Source organism: Dermacentor albipictus, chromosome 9 (assembly GCF_038994185.2).
Source record: "Dermacentor albipictus isolate Rhodes 1998 colony chromosome 9, USDA_Dalb.pri_finalv2, whole genome shotgun sequence".
In the NCBI taxonomy this organism is placed as follows: Eukaryota; Metazoa; Arthropoda; class Arachnida; order Ixodida; family Ixodidae; genus Dermacentor; species Dermacentor albipictus.
In genome coordinates this window covers 88,225,002-88,243,101 of record NC_091829.1, presented here as the reverse complement: position 1 = coordinate 88,243,101, position 18,100 = coordinate 88,225,002, and the positions used below count along the sequence as shown (strand labels likewise).

Genomic DNA, 18,100 nt, shown 5'->3' with positions numbered 1-18,100 from the left:
CGTGCCTCATGCCAAATGTATCCAAGACAGGACAATTCATTGGCAACCATCATGTCGTTTCTGTGCAGACGCGTCTCGTTAGGCCCGTGGACACAGAACCCGCAAAACGATCTCGGAAATTGTATGCTCTATAGGCTCATAACTAACATCTTAGATAAGTTTAGAGGAAGCAAAAGCTCATTTCAATATTTACTGGTGATCAATGAGAGTGAAAGCACACCCATCACGTTAATTCACGTTGGAGCGGGAGCCATGGGTTCTACAATGCTTCCTTTGTGTGTGTAAACATTAAGGCCGTTAAACTCGCCAAATAATGTACATTATCAAAGCAAAAACCACAGAAACCTCAGAAACGTATGGAGCATACGCAGTGAGGACAACACTATTTCTTTATTTATGTAATGGGCTTATGTTAGGTTGTAAATGCTATTCTAAAACTCCCCAAGACATCTGCGGACAAGCTAAAGCTCAATAGCATGCGTACATACATATAAAGCGCATTCAGCTTGTCAGGTGCATTTGATCATGTCAAGCCTTTGTCAGAACCGATTTTCCTTGATTTGCGCACACGTCCTGAACACCAATAGGCAGGTGTTGGCATTTTTAATGTAATCCCGTAGCAATCACAGCAGCCTTTACAGCAATCGTTGACAGAGCTTGACCATGCGTCCTATATTATGCCCAACACCATGCAACACTTTCCATTTGGATGAAAGGACTGTTCCTATAGGCAAAGGCCAGCTGGGTGTAAAGATCCTGACCGAAAAACACTTGATGGTGTCATTTTTTCAAAGATGACCGAGTCAGTTTCAGATACCAAAGAAACGGGGACTATGGGAGATGCTTGCATTATTTGTGACTGTCTCAATGTCTTCAACGCTCGCTCAAAGCACGATTATTTTAAAAGCTTTGCCCCCATCAGAATGGCTCACTCGAAGGCGAAGCAAATGTCGATTTCCAAGCGTCACTAGAATTCCTCACTTGAGATAAGAACTACCCGTCCATTGTCAAGTCTAAAATAAATGAATGCCTAATTGTTCTGGTCCTTTATTTCAGCCACAAATGTGACACTCATGCTGATGTAAAATGGCAGCCTCCTGTAATGTGCTTGTTATGCTTGTAATTCCAGAAGTGAGCGCAGCTTTTGTGTTGCCATGCACGTTTGCGTGAACGTGGCGCAGTCTGTCAAGTTCGTTTTTCATGTGGGTGTAAGCATGTCGGGCAGATGGGGTGGTGCCTGGACGTAACGCTCACTCAAAGGGGCCTCCCTCGCTTTCACGTTGTCCAAATGTACATTGCCTCAAATGCGGATGCAAGCCACTCGACTATAATACAAACCTGAAGGAGTAAATTTATAACAACAAATATATAGGCCACTGGCAGAGATCAACATGGTCATCACTGAGTCAGTGCATGTGACTTCGTGCTAAGTGGGGCGATAACACCATAAGAAATGGTATTTATGTGTAATTCCACATCATTATGGTTATTACTCTTTTGGAATACAAAAACCTCATTAATTTGGAGAATACGACTCATCCTATGGTCCTGGCAGGCATGTGCAATATTTGATGGAATCAAGCTCTCGTCAATTCGAACATATTTCACCGCACGCCGGTTAAGTCGGACAACTCTCCACGGGCGTCGAGTGCTGCAAAGGTGCTACACAAAAGAGCAAAAGTGGTGCAAAGCGAAGCGGCAGGGTCGTTATATCTCCGTAATCGTCAGTGGAAGTGAAACGTAAGCGATGGCCTTTTTTATTTTTGCGTTTACAGCCTTGCATAACACCACATTGGCCGGGTGCCTTCCCAAATGCATGGTTGCCATTCGTGATCGCGTTGTCGCTGACTGTGGTTTCTGCAGCAGTTGCACTGAACCGAAGGTTCATTCCGCATCAGCGCAATAGCTACGCTTGCAAAGTCAGAAGACAAAGGAAGCGTCGAGGATGAAGTGCGCCAGCTACGTTGTGATGGACGGACAATGTGTTTGGCAACCGGCTCACTGGTTACAAAATAATCGGGATATGCGAGCATAGTGAAGAGTGTCTACTGCATGAAGACGGGCAACGCAGCCCCACTGCCAAGGAACTCGTGAGGCCTTTGCCACTGTGAGCACCAATGAGTCGCAAGGCGACGAGAATTGCAACCTCCACGTTGCTTTTGTGAAAAACAGAAACAAGATTTGCTTATTCATTCAGAAAAAAAAAAAAGCGTGTTGACATAATTAGCATTTGTTTATTGCTTTCTTGATATCCTGGATAATTTGACATTCGTTTAATTTGCATACATATGTATTTTTTTTTCATTTCAGTGAAATCTGAATCAATGAGGCTTTACTGTAACATTCTCCACTGCCTCTTGCTGCAGTAGCTCAGCATTCACTGCAAGATGCAAATAGCATTGCTGTTTTACACAAGTTGCAAATATCCTTGGCTACTAGAAAGGGTTCTTTTGAAAGACCTTTGAAGCTTCATCTTTTGCCACCATAGGCGAAAAGAGCTTATTTTTGTTTCTAGCAGCCCCGGCTACTTTGTTTGATCGGTCCAAACCACTCTGAATTGTTGCTGGGCATTTCGGTGGCTGGTGCCCGAAACCGCTCTCCCCACTTGCTGCCACTGGTATTGGGGAAACGGGACAATGGTTGGATTTGGTTAGCATGGTCACTGGCGTGGTTTGTGGGTGGCAAACAGCGTGCATTTCAGCATGTCGGGCACGGCCGTTCATGGTTTCATTTTCCCCTTCCATTGCAGCATCCAATGACTATGGTGATAGGCTGCTGCTGCTTCTTTTCAGTGTTTCAAAATTGAAACTAAGGCTATGTGCACAAAATAAAATATAAAGTTTTGATGCACAAATAAAATACGAGGAAGGGATTATTGCATGCAAGTCTTTACGGTAGTGGAGGCCTTCTACGTAAAAAAATAAGGTTGTTAGAAGTCCTTTATTAGTCTCATTAAACTGTGAGTCATTTCTCTAATGGTTGTGTCTCATATCACCTTGATAACAGGACTCAGTATGGGCGTACATACAATGGCTTGTTTTGTTTAGTGATGGCTGTTACGAAGTGATTTTGTTCCAGAATAAACGCTGCTTTGAAGCCAGCGCCTGTCTAGTGATCTGTTTGCTTCGGTGTCTATTTTAGCCATCTACACTAGGAACTGAAACACGTCGACAGGCCTGTGTGTGCGATTCCGGAAATCATTTATGTGTGCCCTACACATAACCCGTCCTTGAGACCACTGCAGTGCATTCCCTTAAGCTTGCTTAGAGAAACTTCACTGCGAGGGAGAGTTTACTCGAAGTGACACTGCTACAAGTGGCTTGACTGCATTAGAATGTCCACAAGAGGCAGGCCAGCTGTTGTCCCAACTTTTCCAAATGCCACACAAAGGCTTGCTAAGGTTGAACTTCTCAGTCTTCACCTTAAAGTCTCTACATTATGCCCTTCCATTTCTGCAGCACAGTTATACCGTCCTCCTCGAGCGAGGCAAGGCGACATAGCACCACCCTCGGCGGGACATGCCTCTCTACCCCGGCCACAACATCTCAAAGTGTAATGCCACCTACACCGTAAGGAAGCACGCCCCAGTTACAAGACGTTCATCGCGAAAGCAAACTCTGCCATGCCTCCCGCAGTGCGCTCTTCAAGCCCCCCCATCCACCACTACCGCCGCCACCACCACCTCCACCAGTGAGTCGTCCTCCGAGGTGTTCAGGCAGACAAGTCATCGACACGCCGGCACAGCCCTCGAGCAGAGAAGAAAGGGTGCGGCAGGAAGCAACAGCGGCCAGGTGCAGCGAAGAGCGGCAGGCACACGCACACACACACACACACCAGTGAGTGAGTGAGAGAGAGATAGATGGTTATTCTTACGCAGCAGCGTTCAGCATCGGCAGCTCGCCTGAACCTGACTATCAATCCACTGGTGAAACACCTACGAGCGACACACAACCACCACAACAACAAGATCAGCACAGACCTTTCCCATGAGCACCCCCTCTCCCCCAATGAACCCCTCCCCCAAACATTGCAAGCCCACACACCAAGCCACAGAGTGCATGCGCTTCCTCAAACTTTTATATAAAACTGTTTCCTTCAGTCGTGTCAGTCAATGCAGGTAATTAATGCCTTACTTCAATCAAGTATTCATGTTTGCAGGCTGACGCAAATGCTTGACACAAACCTAGGCAGGCCCTGAACAATGGACAAGCAGGACAACATAGGAGGCATCATTATCAGCTGTAGTCGCATCCATGGTGCCACCTTTGTTCCTCGCGCGCTGTTCATCCAAACAGCACTCGACGTGTCCACTGTCCAACACCAACACTGACTAGCCCAGTTTCCCGCAATCTTCAATGCGGCGCTTACACCCGTGACGTGTCATCCAGTTTCACTGCTTGCAAGCTTTCAGCACTTCACTCTGAAACCTCTATCTGCATATACAACCCAACAATGCTATCCTGTACAAACTACTACTACTACTACTACTACTACTACTACTACTGCTGCCACCAAGTACTACAAGTCCCACATGCCCTCTATTGGGCCCAAATACTTTCGAGAAGTATGGCAGGCCATCCCCTCTCTCCTTAGTAAAGAAAGGTCGCCTAGCACTCCGGCATCTATTTTGTTGCAGTTTTACTCAGGTTCCCAGAGCATGGTTCAATTCTGGACAAGGCAACCCAGAGTTTGAAGCAATTTGTGTCTGTGTGCCTAAACCAAAACATGGTGACAGCAAAAACGCGAGACCCGGTAGAATGGTGCAAGAGAGATACGCAATTTCATACCCTTCCTTTCCCAATTTGCCAACAGTCCAAGCATGAGTTGAAGGAGGGCTCACTCTATACCAGAAAAGTTAATGGTACTCTTCATTTTTGTGTGTCTGTATGCGTGTGTGTGTACTATGAATAGCTAACATACACTGTCTACTCTGGTTCTCTTCCACACAAAATCAGTGGCCCACTCTACAGGGGACTGCCATTCACAGCCTACAGAAGCAGGCATAGCAAAGCAGCACATGATCATCATAAAATAAGAATGCACCAATTCAGGGCTGAGTATTAAGCATACCTTCATTTCCACCCGACTCTAGCTGATTCGTGATATTCGCATAATTTCGTCTCTTATGCTTAGATCATGTTTCATATGGCCTTTGGTGACCAGATGTGTAGCAGCACGACATCGCACTCTAAAAAAATTATGCGTAACAGGTTGTTTTCAAAGTTTCCCTGTTGCATTTCACTGCACGAGTAGAGTACGCCGCTGACCATATTTAACCGCCCACTGATGCATTAAGCAGGAGACGTGTGGTACAATGCGTCGGCATGACCTGCTGTACTAACAACAGCGCCCAGGTATCCGACAGGCTTCATCAGCTTCCAACAGGTTCCAACAGACTACAACAAATTCCAAAAGTTATAGCCGCCATCTTTCAACATTGTTTTGGATCCGTCGGATGATGTGCAACAGATCTGAAAGATGACTGCTAGAACTTGCAGAACATTGTTCTAATCTGCTGCAACCGATTACAAACACAGCCTGCAAACGAAACAAGCAGGCAATGCTCGTAAACATGACATTAAAGTGAACCCACTGTAAAATGCTGCCTCTGTGTGAAACACAAGTGGAAATCGCCAAGCAGTTTAGACGAAAAAGTCATACACCTAGTGCCCTTATTTGTGTAACACTCAGTAATTGATGCTTTTAGATAATATTTCCCCAAACTGACCAGTCTAGTATTCTACTCATTGGTAGCCTTTTCATGGACGCATGGGCACGAAGCGCGGTTTGATTTTGGAAGTACAGGCTCGCAACAAGCACTGTGCCAACTGCATGCATGAAAGCCTGCATGCAGTGAACCCCAACAGAGAGTGATCTCATGGCGAAAGCCGAGGACTGTGCTATGCTCACTGGTGGTCATTGCTCGGGACAGAAATCATCTTAACACAAAAGCACCATGGCGTACGGTTCCGTGTCTCAACTTACTTTACTGTAGCTACGTCTGCACAAGTCTCATCTATGGGCCAGTCCAGCTTGCCGAGAACAGCACGAGCATCAGATCCATTGGCACAGTCGCTTCCTTCCATCAGGCACCCACACTCCGCATGTTCGGGCACACAATTTGCCACTAAGTACAACCCGTAGCCCCCCTATGGGGAAAAATAAAAAGCATGTGCAATTTGCACGGACTGGCACGTGAGCTGGTACATTGCATTTTCTACTGCTACTTCAGAATGCTGTGTACTGTGTGGTAGGTAGCCCCATCGCAATGTGGCGTGTTGTGCTCCCGCTGCCCTGCTTATGTCTTTTCAGCGTCTCTTACAAAACAAAAGGTTCTAACTAGAGACCTCAGCCCCGGTATTGGCGTGTCCTGCTAGCAGGCTGAGCTGCCTTTGAACATTTTCCGCGCCCGCTTGAGAAGGCCGAGGCTGCACCTCTACGGCTTGTCACACTCTCTGTCATGCACGCACTAAAGGCCAACTGCAGCAAAATTTTTGAATGTGCAAAAGAAGCCTAGTTTCAGATGACACAGATATAGAGAAGGCACTGAGCAAAATTTCACATTTAGAACACAAGTGGATGCTTCACCAAAAGCTTGAAAAAAACTAACTTTTTAGAACGCAGCTCTTGGGTGCCCGTCCCTGCGGCAAGAGGCGGCGAAACGGGGCAAACAAGCACAACAAAAGATGGACGCGAATGCAAAGCGCAGTGGGGAATGAAAGATGTGAGGAGGAAAGCGCAGGAGGGCATGGTGAAAGTGCGAGAAGAAAAGCATAATGTGTTGAATATTGCTACGAGATGGTGCCAGAATAGTGCGCATCGCCTGAGAGGCCTGTCGACGGCGGCTGCTGTGAATTGCGCCCATGTGTCACCCACGGGTCACCCACGCGCTGCCTCACGCGGTCTTCAGATTAGCGAGGCAGTGGCGCCTCGCAGACGGCCAATATATCACGAAATAAAAACACACAGAGCTGTGCTCAAATTTTGCATTAGGGAGTATCGCAATCATCAGCGAAGTTTTTAAACAGTGAAACAAAAGAAATGCCGCCATTACTTCTCGCAGGAAACGATGCAGAACCCCAGGATTTTGCGGACCTGCCTGTCTCCTTGGCGTGCCCCCTCCCTGCCAGATTAAGCGAAGCTCGCAGTACGCTAACGAACCTCCGAGGTAATGCGCAGGAATTTGGGTCCTCCGTGGTGCCGTCCACCAGGTGCACACATTTGTCTGCTTACACGCTACTTAAAAGGCTGCGACAATTACGAGACAATTGCCTGCCCCGCAGTTTTGCCAAGGTCGCTTCGAGAGAGAACACTGCTCGGCCATAACCGGTTTGGCCAAAGCGAAATTTCACTGCAGTTGGCCTCTATAAACTCGTGCCTTCCTCCCACGTCTTACAGTGCCTGGGCAGGTCAGAACTTGCCCGGCGGTAGCTGCTGTGCAGGGAAGCACAGTCACACGGCACTGAGGGCAACGCTGCGCACCGCACGAAAATGTGGCGCTGCGCGTGTTTCACTCACATTTTCCTGTCCGTATCCAGGAATCCCGTAATCGCCCATGGGAGGCCCGTCCTCCCGCGGCGTGCCGGGCCCGTTGGCCGGCGAGTTCTTCATGCCGTCCAGGCCGTCACCTGCACCAGGCACACACAAGACAAGAGTTGCTGTTGTACAGGTGCGTTCGCACCGAGTGTTGCGGGAGTAAAAGACACGGGTGTGTAAGCGGCTTTTCTAGATCAAGCTATTGCTGAACCCTGCTTTCACATCACGGTCGGAGGTAGTACTGTCACCTTGTTTCATTAAAAAAATTATACGTCGCCGAGACTTCGAGTTAAGGATACAACTCATTACTGGGCAAACTTGTGCTCAGGAAGACAAGCAACACTAAAATCACGACGGGAGTGGTTGGCACAGTTGTCGGACAATGAATAGGAAACCGCAGGTCATATCTGTCTGCTGTTTATACACTCAAGAGTAATATCACTGGTGTCCACGTGCATTCAGGAATGTGCACAACTATTTCTGCTGCAGGTGCAACCTGATTAGGCAAATCTTTGTCGCTGTGGAATAGGAGACGTCGGAAGTTTCGAATGTAGTCGGTGAACTTTGTGCCAAGTGATAGGAGCGATAATCCGGTCAAAAACGAACACTGGCAAAAAAAGTAAAACATACAGGTGACAGCACTATGTTGGATGGCACATTTGTGTGCACCACTTGCCCGTTTCACATAGAATATATCGCAACTACACATCTGCAGTGATGACTAAGTTGAGCCGTCTCTGCAAAACTACCTGCCATTGCTAGCGTGAAACGCGGCATGTTAGAACAATGACAGACAATGCTATGATGTTGCTACTAAAAATGTCTACATCTTGAGCTGGCATCGACCCCCCCCCCCCCCCCAACATACACACAATAATTCCCATATTAGAGCACTGTAGGTATCTGAATAAAAAATAAAGGTCGCACATACTACTGACTGAGCTGGTTTGATACAACGGACATTCGGCATCAGATTATTTGGCAGCTCGCATTCAGCACGGCAATGGCACAAACAGGTTGAAACACTGCACTCTCTCACTTGTGGCCACTATGCTAAGAACATGAGCCACCCACCTTTGTTACATGCACTGCGAGCAAGTTAAACTGCAGATGCTTGTCGCCAGATTAATACCCGTGTCACACGGGCGTTTGGAAGGCCTTCCAACCGATAGTCAGTTGACTCAAAGGTCAAGTTCGAGCTGCCACACGGGCCGTTTCGAAGGCCGTCGAGTCAATAGTCTATCGAGTCAACGGAGCACCTTACAACTCTATCGAAATCTCGACGGCCTTTGAGCAACGGAAGCGGAAACAGCGCGTACATGCCCTCTTGTTCACAGTGTGCTCGTACTCACGGTTAGAAAAAAGCATCAAACCAAAATGCACTAAAAATACTATATATGAGTGTTATTAATTATTCAATAAAGTATTTTTGCCACTTGACATGTGCGAACACACACCAAAACGGCGGCCGCATCGAGCGGCGAAAGCGTTGCCGCAGTTTCGCTACTCAACAACTTGAAAACTAAACATATATGTATGGCGATGTATAAACAAATGTTTGTGTATAAACAAACAAAAGAAATTGTAGGGCTTTTAAGAGGTTTTAATGTTGTTTAACTTTTCGTGACATGAAAACGAAAATAAAGATCCGCAGCGCCACACAATTTTGCGAGTAACGCCTGAACCGCTCAACGGCCTTTCAAAAGTGCCGTGTAGCAGCGCGACAACTCCTTTGAGTCGATAGAGTTGTGGCGTTTCGAAGGCCGTCGACTGGAAGGCCTTCCAAATGTGCCCGTGTGACACAGGTATAACATTAACAAATTATAAGTTGCAAACAATGTTTTCAGACGTGGAAAGGGCTGTGAATAACTGAACCATGTCAGAATTCCTTCAGAGACACTGAAAGAAACAAGGTTTGAGGGAAAAAAAAAATAAATTACACCGTTTTCTTTCAGCTCTAGCGGTACAGAAAACTGATTTACAGATTTTTTTTATTCCTGTTGTGCCAAGGCAAAACAATGTCTGCTTCATGACAGCAGGCGCATTACACACGAGTTCCGTGAAAAGCAGTTGGTATGTCAGCATTTCCCTATACCTGGACTTATTGTGAATGGACATTAAACGCACAGATAACGGGTACTGGTTGCAACAAGTGGTTTATGCGGATGAAGCAGCTTTCCCCACCGGTGAGGCATTCTAGTTTTGCAAGTCGCAATAAGGAATTGGCCTGAAATTTAATGCGACCCGCTGTGCTCACCTCCAGAGGACATGCCATTCATGACGGGTGGGCCCATGTCAGGCCCCATTGACCCCATGGGGCCTTCCGGTCCCCCGGGTCCCATCTGGAACTGCTGAAAGACAGAGGGACAGATGGCAAGCCATGAGGGACAATGTCCAGCTCCTCTTAACACGCAAATGCACGGCGCCACAAAGATAGCACACCGGCATTGCATGCAACACGGAACAAGGGACACACTGACATGTACACATCGGTAGTTGGCAGGCAATGGGTGGAAACAATGCAAGTAGTCTAGTCATAGAAATGCATCGCTCCGTGTGTTTAGAAGTGCAATTGTTTTTTATATGCAATGCCTTCTACAGAACACTTCACATATTACAACTAAAACTTGTGGGCACAAGATTACATTAAATGGTGTATTAGTTCCATACCTTTTGAGCTCCAGTATGCAACAAACCATATTTACTTGCATAATGATAGCACTTTCTTTCCTGAAAATTTAGCACAGAGTTGGCGGGTACACTTTGTTAAACAGGGTAAAGTTTTCAGCAACTTTTGTTTCCACAGCCACCTCTAAAGTGCAGTAGGAGACGCACGGTTACGATTAGGCGTCCAGACATGGTGTCTGGTGCCCTCAAACGGCAGCTGGATTCCGAAGTGTTTTGCCGTGCCGTAGCACCAAATTGGACGCCTGGTGAAAAAGTCACAGTTGCAGTGCATTGGATACTGTACCAGACGTAGAATCGTATTGCATGTCTTCTACTCTTGCAGCACGCCGTGCATTCAATCTGGTCTTGGATCCGGCTGCCATTCCGGCGCATCAGATGCTGTGTCGAACGCCGAATCATATTGTATGTCTCCTACTTCACAGCAGCAAGTTCAGGGTGTGGTCATTATGTGAGGTAAAAACACACATTTTGATTGAAAAATGCATTCATTATGCAAGTAAGTACGGTACTATGTCTGGGACATGAGTGCAAGCAGTGTGCTACTGCACGAGAAACATGTCCCTCAGCTTGTTTGGTTGTAAACAGGTTCGGATCCTTGGTACCTACTATTTCGTATATATTGCAACATAAAGGTATGAGACAGTGTGACATCAAATTACATTAAGCATATCATATCCCTCTTTGACATACACATGATCGCATAGTGGAACGCAATCCTTCCAAGTTTTGGCAATTACTTAAACAACTTAGGACTTGCTGCTTAATGCATTTCGGTTGATTTACTTTGTCTGTTTTCCTTATATTGTTTGCAACACTTGTAGTCCTTGTGGTTGTATTTCAGTTCCTTGTACAAGTTGCATCCAGTTAAGCGTTGCATATTTTTTTTTTAATAACTTCACATCACACAATTACAATTTTGGCTTTCTCTTATGTATGCTCCCCCCTTTGTTTGATAGCCCAGCAATGGCCCTTGAAGGTTAATAAATGATGATGATGTGTGACCAACATTTCTTTTTCGTTTTTTTTTTTCATGATAAATCCGAGCGACGACCTCTTCAACTCGTGTAGCGTTGCCTGCTATACATGAAACTAAGTACAGTGCTGGGTAGCCAGCTCCTTTGACCCTCCACACTTTGCCATCATCTTTCTGCCTAAGCACACTGCAGCTACTGCAACGCTGCAGAGTTGCATGCACGCAAGGAGTAAATGGGCCGTGCAAAAAAACTTACGCCGGGCATTCCACCGCCTGGAACGGGCTTCATCATGGCGTACATTCCATCACCTCCTGAATTTGAAGAATCTGCGCACACACACACGGCCCAGGAAGGGGTCACAGAAGGGCGCACAACAGGGAACACCTAACAGATATCGGCACGCTCATTTGGGTTCCAAAGCTGGATTCACTCGAGGCTGTACGGTTAATTTATTTGTAATGCCTCAAAGGATTGGGACATTACATGAGGGGGTGGACTCGGCATCACATGGCACCTACGTGCCCCGCAATGTGGTCCACGCCTTATTTCCACATCCTGTGGTCTCCCATTGATGCAATGGAGAAAGCAGACAGGGTGGTGCGTGGCAAACGACGCTCAATCTGACAAACACTCGCGAAGCTGCTTGCTGTCAACCCGCCGCCATAGCATGCTGCTGCAAACTATTTAGGCAGCCATTTGCCCAATGCAAGGTTGCAAGCAATGATGGAAAAACATTAAAATGCAGACAGCACATAGGACCTGGCTAAAAAAAAAAAGAGTAAAAATGAGCAGAACCATTAAACTACGCACGCAGCCCTGGTTGTAAAGCAACATGTAAAAACCAAGCTACCGACATTACATAGCAGTGCTGTGAACCCAACTCTCAATGTTCCAGCGAGTGTTTGTTCTTGTGATTTCGTTACCCCCCAATATCTCTCAGGTACGGGTTACACAGCACAGAGAGATGGTCAGCAATGGCTTTCCTCCCATGTTAGTGGAAGGCGTCAACAGGAATTCGCAGATAAATCGTTGCATAATTGCTATGTCTGCCGAAGAGGCAGGTTTCTCTCATGTACCTTGCTCAGTGAATCCAGCTTCAGTTGCCTGGTTGGCTAGACACCACATTATAGCTATACAGTTAAGGGTCTGGTCTAGTAACATAGCATCACAAAGTTAAAGATGAAAGTAGAGATGCTTTGGAGCGCATTCAGGCTCCTTTGTCACACCGTGACCGCACAGTACCGAAATCATCTTTACGAAGCCATCTTTCATTTTTGACTTGGCCAGTGATGGCAACTTTCATCATGAATATCTTATAATTGGCAACGTTCCACCAAATTGCCCTGGTTTCAATTAAACAGCTACAAAATGAATTGAAATGCCTGCCAGAAAAGAAAAACCTAGTTTGAGTTACTTAAAATCTTGGAACTGAATGACAAATTATCACAATCTGTTTGCAGATTGGCAAGATCTGCGATTCACACCATCATTCACGGTGCTAAATAACCGATGGTTGGTCGACACCTGCACTTATTGTTAACCTAACCTAACTCGCTGGAGCTATTGTTGCCAAAGGTGCAAGGCGAACTACTCTTCAGAGAAATATCTGCAAATCTAAATTTTCATATTATTATGTTAGTCCCTTCAACGGGCGTTGCAATCGGCTTTGCTGGATAAATGGTGGTCTCGCACAACACAGCAAAGCGTCCGACGCAATGCACTCGGCAACCTGGGAAGCTCAGCTATACAACCCAACCTTGCCGTATTATATCATGAACATTACGATAGGGAACACGCAAGCGTGCTCTTGATAGTCTTGTGCGGTTGTACTTGAAGCATGCTGTGGCCGGAAAAAAAAAAATGGTTTTGGTCTGCCGACAACCTCGTTTGCACTGGCACTTCTTTTGATCACATTCTTCTGCTAAGTTTTGAACGGACACTCTCTGCAAAAAGAATCTGCTAAACGGAGACCCAGATCACTTTTATGGCAACCAGAGGTTTAGTAAGTGAGAAAGTAATTTAAGCGTGATAGACGACTGTTGGTGGTGCTGCCCAATCAGCTTCCTCATTGCAAACTGGCAATGCCTGCTTGGTTAAGGGCACCCAACTGCTGACACGTTTACTTGCAAGATGGGAGTACCTCCCTTGCTTACGGCAAGGTGCCTTCTGCAAGAAGAGACCCACTCGACACTCTATTACGAGCTAGCCCAGTGCCAAGCTTGCTTAAAAGCGGATCCGAAGATGTACACATGCCTGGCCTACTTCCCTGTTTGCCTTCGGTGTCCTTTATGTGTACACTACTGTCAAATGCATGCACGCGCGCACACACACACAGAAAGGCACGACACGGTGTTAGAAAAGCAGAGAATGAGTAATTGCAAGCTACGTTTCAAGGCTCTGGGACTTTTCCCAAACTGCTGCCATTCTACACCCCTCGTGCGAATGAAAGAAAAAAAAAAGAAAAAAAAGTTCCTCACCTGACATAGCGTACGTTACTGAAGGTCCCTCCCTTTACCTGGCACCCTCCCGCAATACACAATCTCTTCCGACATTAAATGTAGACATAGGTCCTTACTGAAATGATGCAATTTCTACGGCAAACAAACTTGACATACCCTGTAAGTAGCAAGACGTAAATCTCCATGACATTAGCTTTGTAACTACCTATGCAATAAATGTAGCCCATCGGGGTGTAACTTGGGGGGCATACACGTAAACTACAAAGCTACACCTATGGTGGCACTGCTTCACTGCGATATCCTCACTTCAGGTGTTATTGATAATTGAAGCGTCACGACTGGATTATCCTCAGCAGTTAATATCAGTTATGACATCTGCCATCTTCTGTTCCATATCCATGTAAAGCAGTTCGATGAGCTTACAAGAACAAACTTCCAAGCTCAATTAGCTTGCACTCTAGAAGACAAGGAGCAAAACTCGTACAAACAGCACTGACTTTCGACTGAATCTTCGCAACTATCAGCCTTTTATACAACGGTGACCAGGCTTTTATCACCCATTACAGTGCGCATAAAGGCACTCACTTTCTTTTTTTCCCGGAGATACGCACATTGAAGGGCAGGATTACCAGATACACAAGTTAAAAGAAATGCAAGAAAGCTTTGTCACTGTTTCATAAAAGACCGACATTTGAATGAACGTTCAGCCGAGCGTCCGTGGTGCACGTACGTGTGCGTCTTTCTCTGTTACGCTGCAACGTGCCACAAGTTAGCGACCAGAGCTGACTTGGCTTACAACAACGCTCCCGACACAAAACGGCCCGCTTGTGGCCAGACTAACTGCAAATGAGGTTCTGCTGCACAAAGGCAACGGGCAAAACACAGACCTATGGGCGGTGCAAACAAGGCGCCAACTCGGGCGCCCTGTTGCGAGAGGAGAGGGGGAAAGGGCCAAACGCAACAAAAGCGTGCAGGAGAGTCAGGCGGAGAGCAGCGGCAGGGTCAAAGGTCATCATCACCTCGTCTAGCGTTGGGGGCACTCATTCGATGGCTGGCGGGGGAGAAGGGGCCAGGGGTACCTACAAACACACGCCACGGGGGACAACACATGTAGGGGAAGGGGGGGCAGCGTAGCAACAGAGCACAATGACAACAACGAATATGGGTGCGGGTGGTGGTGGTGGGAGGTCACCAGGTGGCTCTGCCCGCCATCGCGCAGCCTCAGGCAAAGGCAAAAATGCGGCAGACGATAACAGTTGGCCAATAGCAGATGCCTTCATTAAATTAAAAACAGAAGCTTATGTGGAAATGAATCTGGCAATCAAACGCGTTTCAAAAGGAAGCAATTGAGGCCGATAAACGGTGTTTACACTCCCATATTCATTCGCTGGCCTTAGCTTCGTCAGATATCCGGACCAGTAATTATGCAATGATTCCTTTAGCTCGATTCTCTTCCTTTCCTATCACCCACCGCTTGTGACCGGACGATTGCTGAGTGCTGTCCAGACCACTAATAAAAACACAAACAGAAAAGGATTGGAATAGAATGGTTACATTCTCCCAGCGCTGACGTCTTTACGTTCCTTTACGTGCACGCATTTCCGTTTCGAATGAAAACAGGTTGTGGGTGAGCAACTTGCCCTATCTTTTCTCCTGTTTGTTTTGTCTGGATGTCCTAGGCCATTCAGAAGCAATCCCCTGTTCGCCTGTGCCACCTCTGCGTGCACGCTCAATATGTCCTGAGCTACTCTCGCCAAGCAAGTGGCAAAATCTGGTGACGGGTGCACCATGCACATTCAGCAGGCAACGTTTCTATGTGTGCCTGTAAAGGGCTGCATTTGCCTCAAGGCGGAATAAAGCTCTTTCCCAAAAGCATTCCACATCTCAGGGAACTGCAGAGGGAAATTCATGAAATTCGCGATTTAGTTCGGAGCACGCGCAGCTCTACCACCCGGTGACCTCCCAGAAAGGTATAGAACAAAACAAGGAAGGTGCTCGTGAAACAAGAAAAAAAAGTGACACAAGCTACGAAGCGGGCAAGCACCTTGCTAAAACTATGTACACAACAGCACACACAAACATGCTGCCAGACGCGTCTCAATGAGAGTTCACTCAACATGTGAGCACAACGATTCTGTATGCGGTAGCACCATGTTATAGCAAACCAGTCGAGGCTGATAAGCCGAGTTTCCGGACCTTTATCTCAACCAATAAGAAAGCCAGAAATAAAATAAAATTTAAAAATTAGTCGTTGCATTCATAGCAATCGGAATGGTGCAAAATAAAACTTCACCGGTGATGACAGCCGAGCGGAAAGTTCGGCAGAAAACTACCGCAGTTATTGGGGCGCATTTTCACCCAAAATGCTTGGCTTGGCTTTCGGATCCAATGCCTGGGCGGAAACAGTGTCATCAAGCCCAATGGTCTCGGCTTTAACAACTTTCTTAGACCTGGTAGTTCAGCTACATCGGGTTTTTTGTGAAAAGAAGGCACGTGCCCTCATCTGGAGCAGCTTTTTTTGTTTTCTGCAAGCAAGAGTTCTACAAAACCAGGAGTTGCTAAACAAGGTTCTACTGTACTAGTCACTTTGTTGACGTGCGACATCCGAAAGGCCTCCTCCATTTGGCAGCACTTTCTGCGCTTGCTCAGGGCAGTTCCACGAACGAAGCTATACGTGTGATCAAGCGCTGTCACCGAGTTATGGTGTGACCAAGAAGTGAAACGTCGCGACATATGGGCCGCATTGCTAACGAAATTTCACTTTGGCTATGTAGTGAACACCACTGGAGCAATTACGGCTGCAGGGCTGGCAATTGTATAACTTTCTTGTAATCGGCTTTTAGACAGCACCCAAGTAGGTGACATGTGGCTCTCGGTCTAATGCAAGTCTCAGCCCGTTTTTTTTTCTTTTCAGTTTTTTTTTTCACCGCGCTGCAGACATCTCATCTCAGAGTACACGCAGTGGAGCCGTACATTCTATACTTCGTTTCACACATAAGAGGCAACGCTGGAGAAGATACTCAAGAAATGCAGCCATAGAGTTGATTTTGATCTGCATACAAGATAACTAATTCGTATACTAACTGTTACTTATGGACGCAATTGTCAAATCACACATTACTTATGCATATTTGTGCTTGTAGTTGTGACATACTATGATTTGGATGCAAGCGCGAGCGGTGCACTGTGGCCGTTCATTGCAGAAGCATGTTACTCCACTCGTCTGGTGGCAAATAAGTTCACATCTACCAAAGCCCTTTCCTGTAATGTCCCATTTTGTAACGTAAAAGTACCAGACCTAATTCTACGTCGAATCACGTGGCACGTACCTAATATCCTTCATACATGGCACACTATATTTTTGGTCACAGACTTCAGAGTAAGAGATGTGACTTTAGCCTTCATAGCTTGTCCTGCTATGTATAAAACAGAACTTAATTCATGTGTCACTTACGGCAAGCAGCAATGGCGTCATTTCTTTCATTTTTTTTTTCCAGTTTCTACATCGAAAACGATTATATTAGCTAGCTTTTCACAACGCTTCCGCTCATATTCCAAGCTTCAAATATTGCGCAGAGGCACCCCTTTATCTGCACTACCTTGAACTAGGTTTTCTTACAAAGTCCAAAATTTTGTAGCATTTAAGACCCTTCAAGGAGTGAACCAGAGAGCATTATGAAGCTGAGCTGGACTGGCAGCTTACACTTCCAGGATGACAAATACACCGGTCCCATCTTGAACACGGACTCGCCGTAAAGATTACAGGGCAAAAAGAACCTAGTGGGTGGCAATGCCACGTGGAAGCTTCTGCAATCTGCTCCGCACAAGGCTGTGCTAGAGTCTGATATTTTGACGAGACAATCCAATTCTGTCATGGTGAATGAAGGTTGTGAGAGGGCCGAAGCATTGTCATGAATAATTTCTTCATCTTGGTCGGCGTCCACGTTCCGTTTTCGTCGTGCTCTCGTGTGATAAGAACAGCTAAATCCAGACTGCCAGCAGCGCGAGAATGATTTGGTCACGCGGCATGATGCGTTGCATCATGCTTTCCTCGGCCCCAGTGCACTGGCCTTAGAGAGGCCTGAACATCTCCCAAGTTTATCTCGTGCACTAGCCTAATGCTTGGCCCTTCCTTAACTAGGTATACAAAAGTGCAGTCAAACAGAGGAGGTGCAAAGGTCAGGTCAGATTGTTACGCTAGACTTCGTAAATTGTACACGCTTCAAGTTGCCGCTACGTGTGCTCACAGAAGAGTAAACTCCACCGAGAAATGACGACAATGCATGCGCTGAGGCAAAAAGCATCGGGGAAGAAAAAAAAAAACATGGCAGGGGTAAGGAAGGGGGTCAAGCCTTTATTGACTAGCCCCACGACAGTTTTAACCACTTCTGCACATTATTCACAATACACAATGCAGAATTTTTGCTCAATGCCCGTTTTCAT

The 18,100-nt window shown here is 46.5% G+C and overlaps 1 protein-coding gene across 16 annotated transcripts in view; it reads right to left on the bottom strand.

Annotated features, from left to right (window-relative positions):
• Ssdp (Sequence-specific single-stranded DNA-binding protein) overlaps positions 1–18,100 on the bottom strand; it is a 102,477-nt gene that overhangs the window by 8,187 nt on the left and 76,190 nt on the right. For 7 of the 16 annotated variants that reach the window (XM_065440780.1, XM_065440777.1, XM_065440778.1 and 4 more), the window contains 4 exons: positions 14,677–14,736; positions 11,454–11,524; positions 9,794–9,887; positions 7,519–7,628 (listed from right to left, as the gene is read on the bottom strand). In XM_065440780.1, the coding sequence (XP_065296852.1) occupies positions 7,519–7,628; positions 9,794–9,887; positions 11,454–11,524; positions 14,677–14,736 (335 nt within the window). Of the gene's footprint in view, positions 1–3,873; positions 3,935–7,518; positions 7,629–9,793; positions 9,888–11,453; positions 11,525–14,676; positions 14,737–18,100 lie in introns of all 16 variants that reach the window. The other 9 variants (XM_065440779.1, XM_065440791.2, XM_065440784.2 and 6 more) reach the window with 4 other exon arrangements.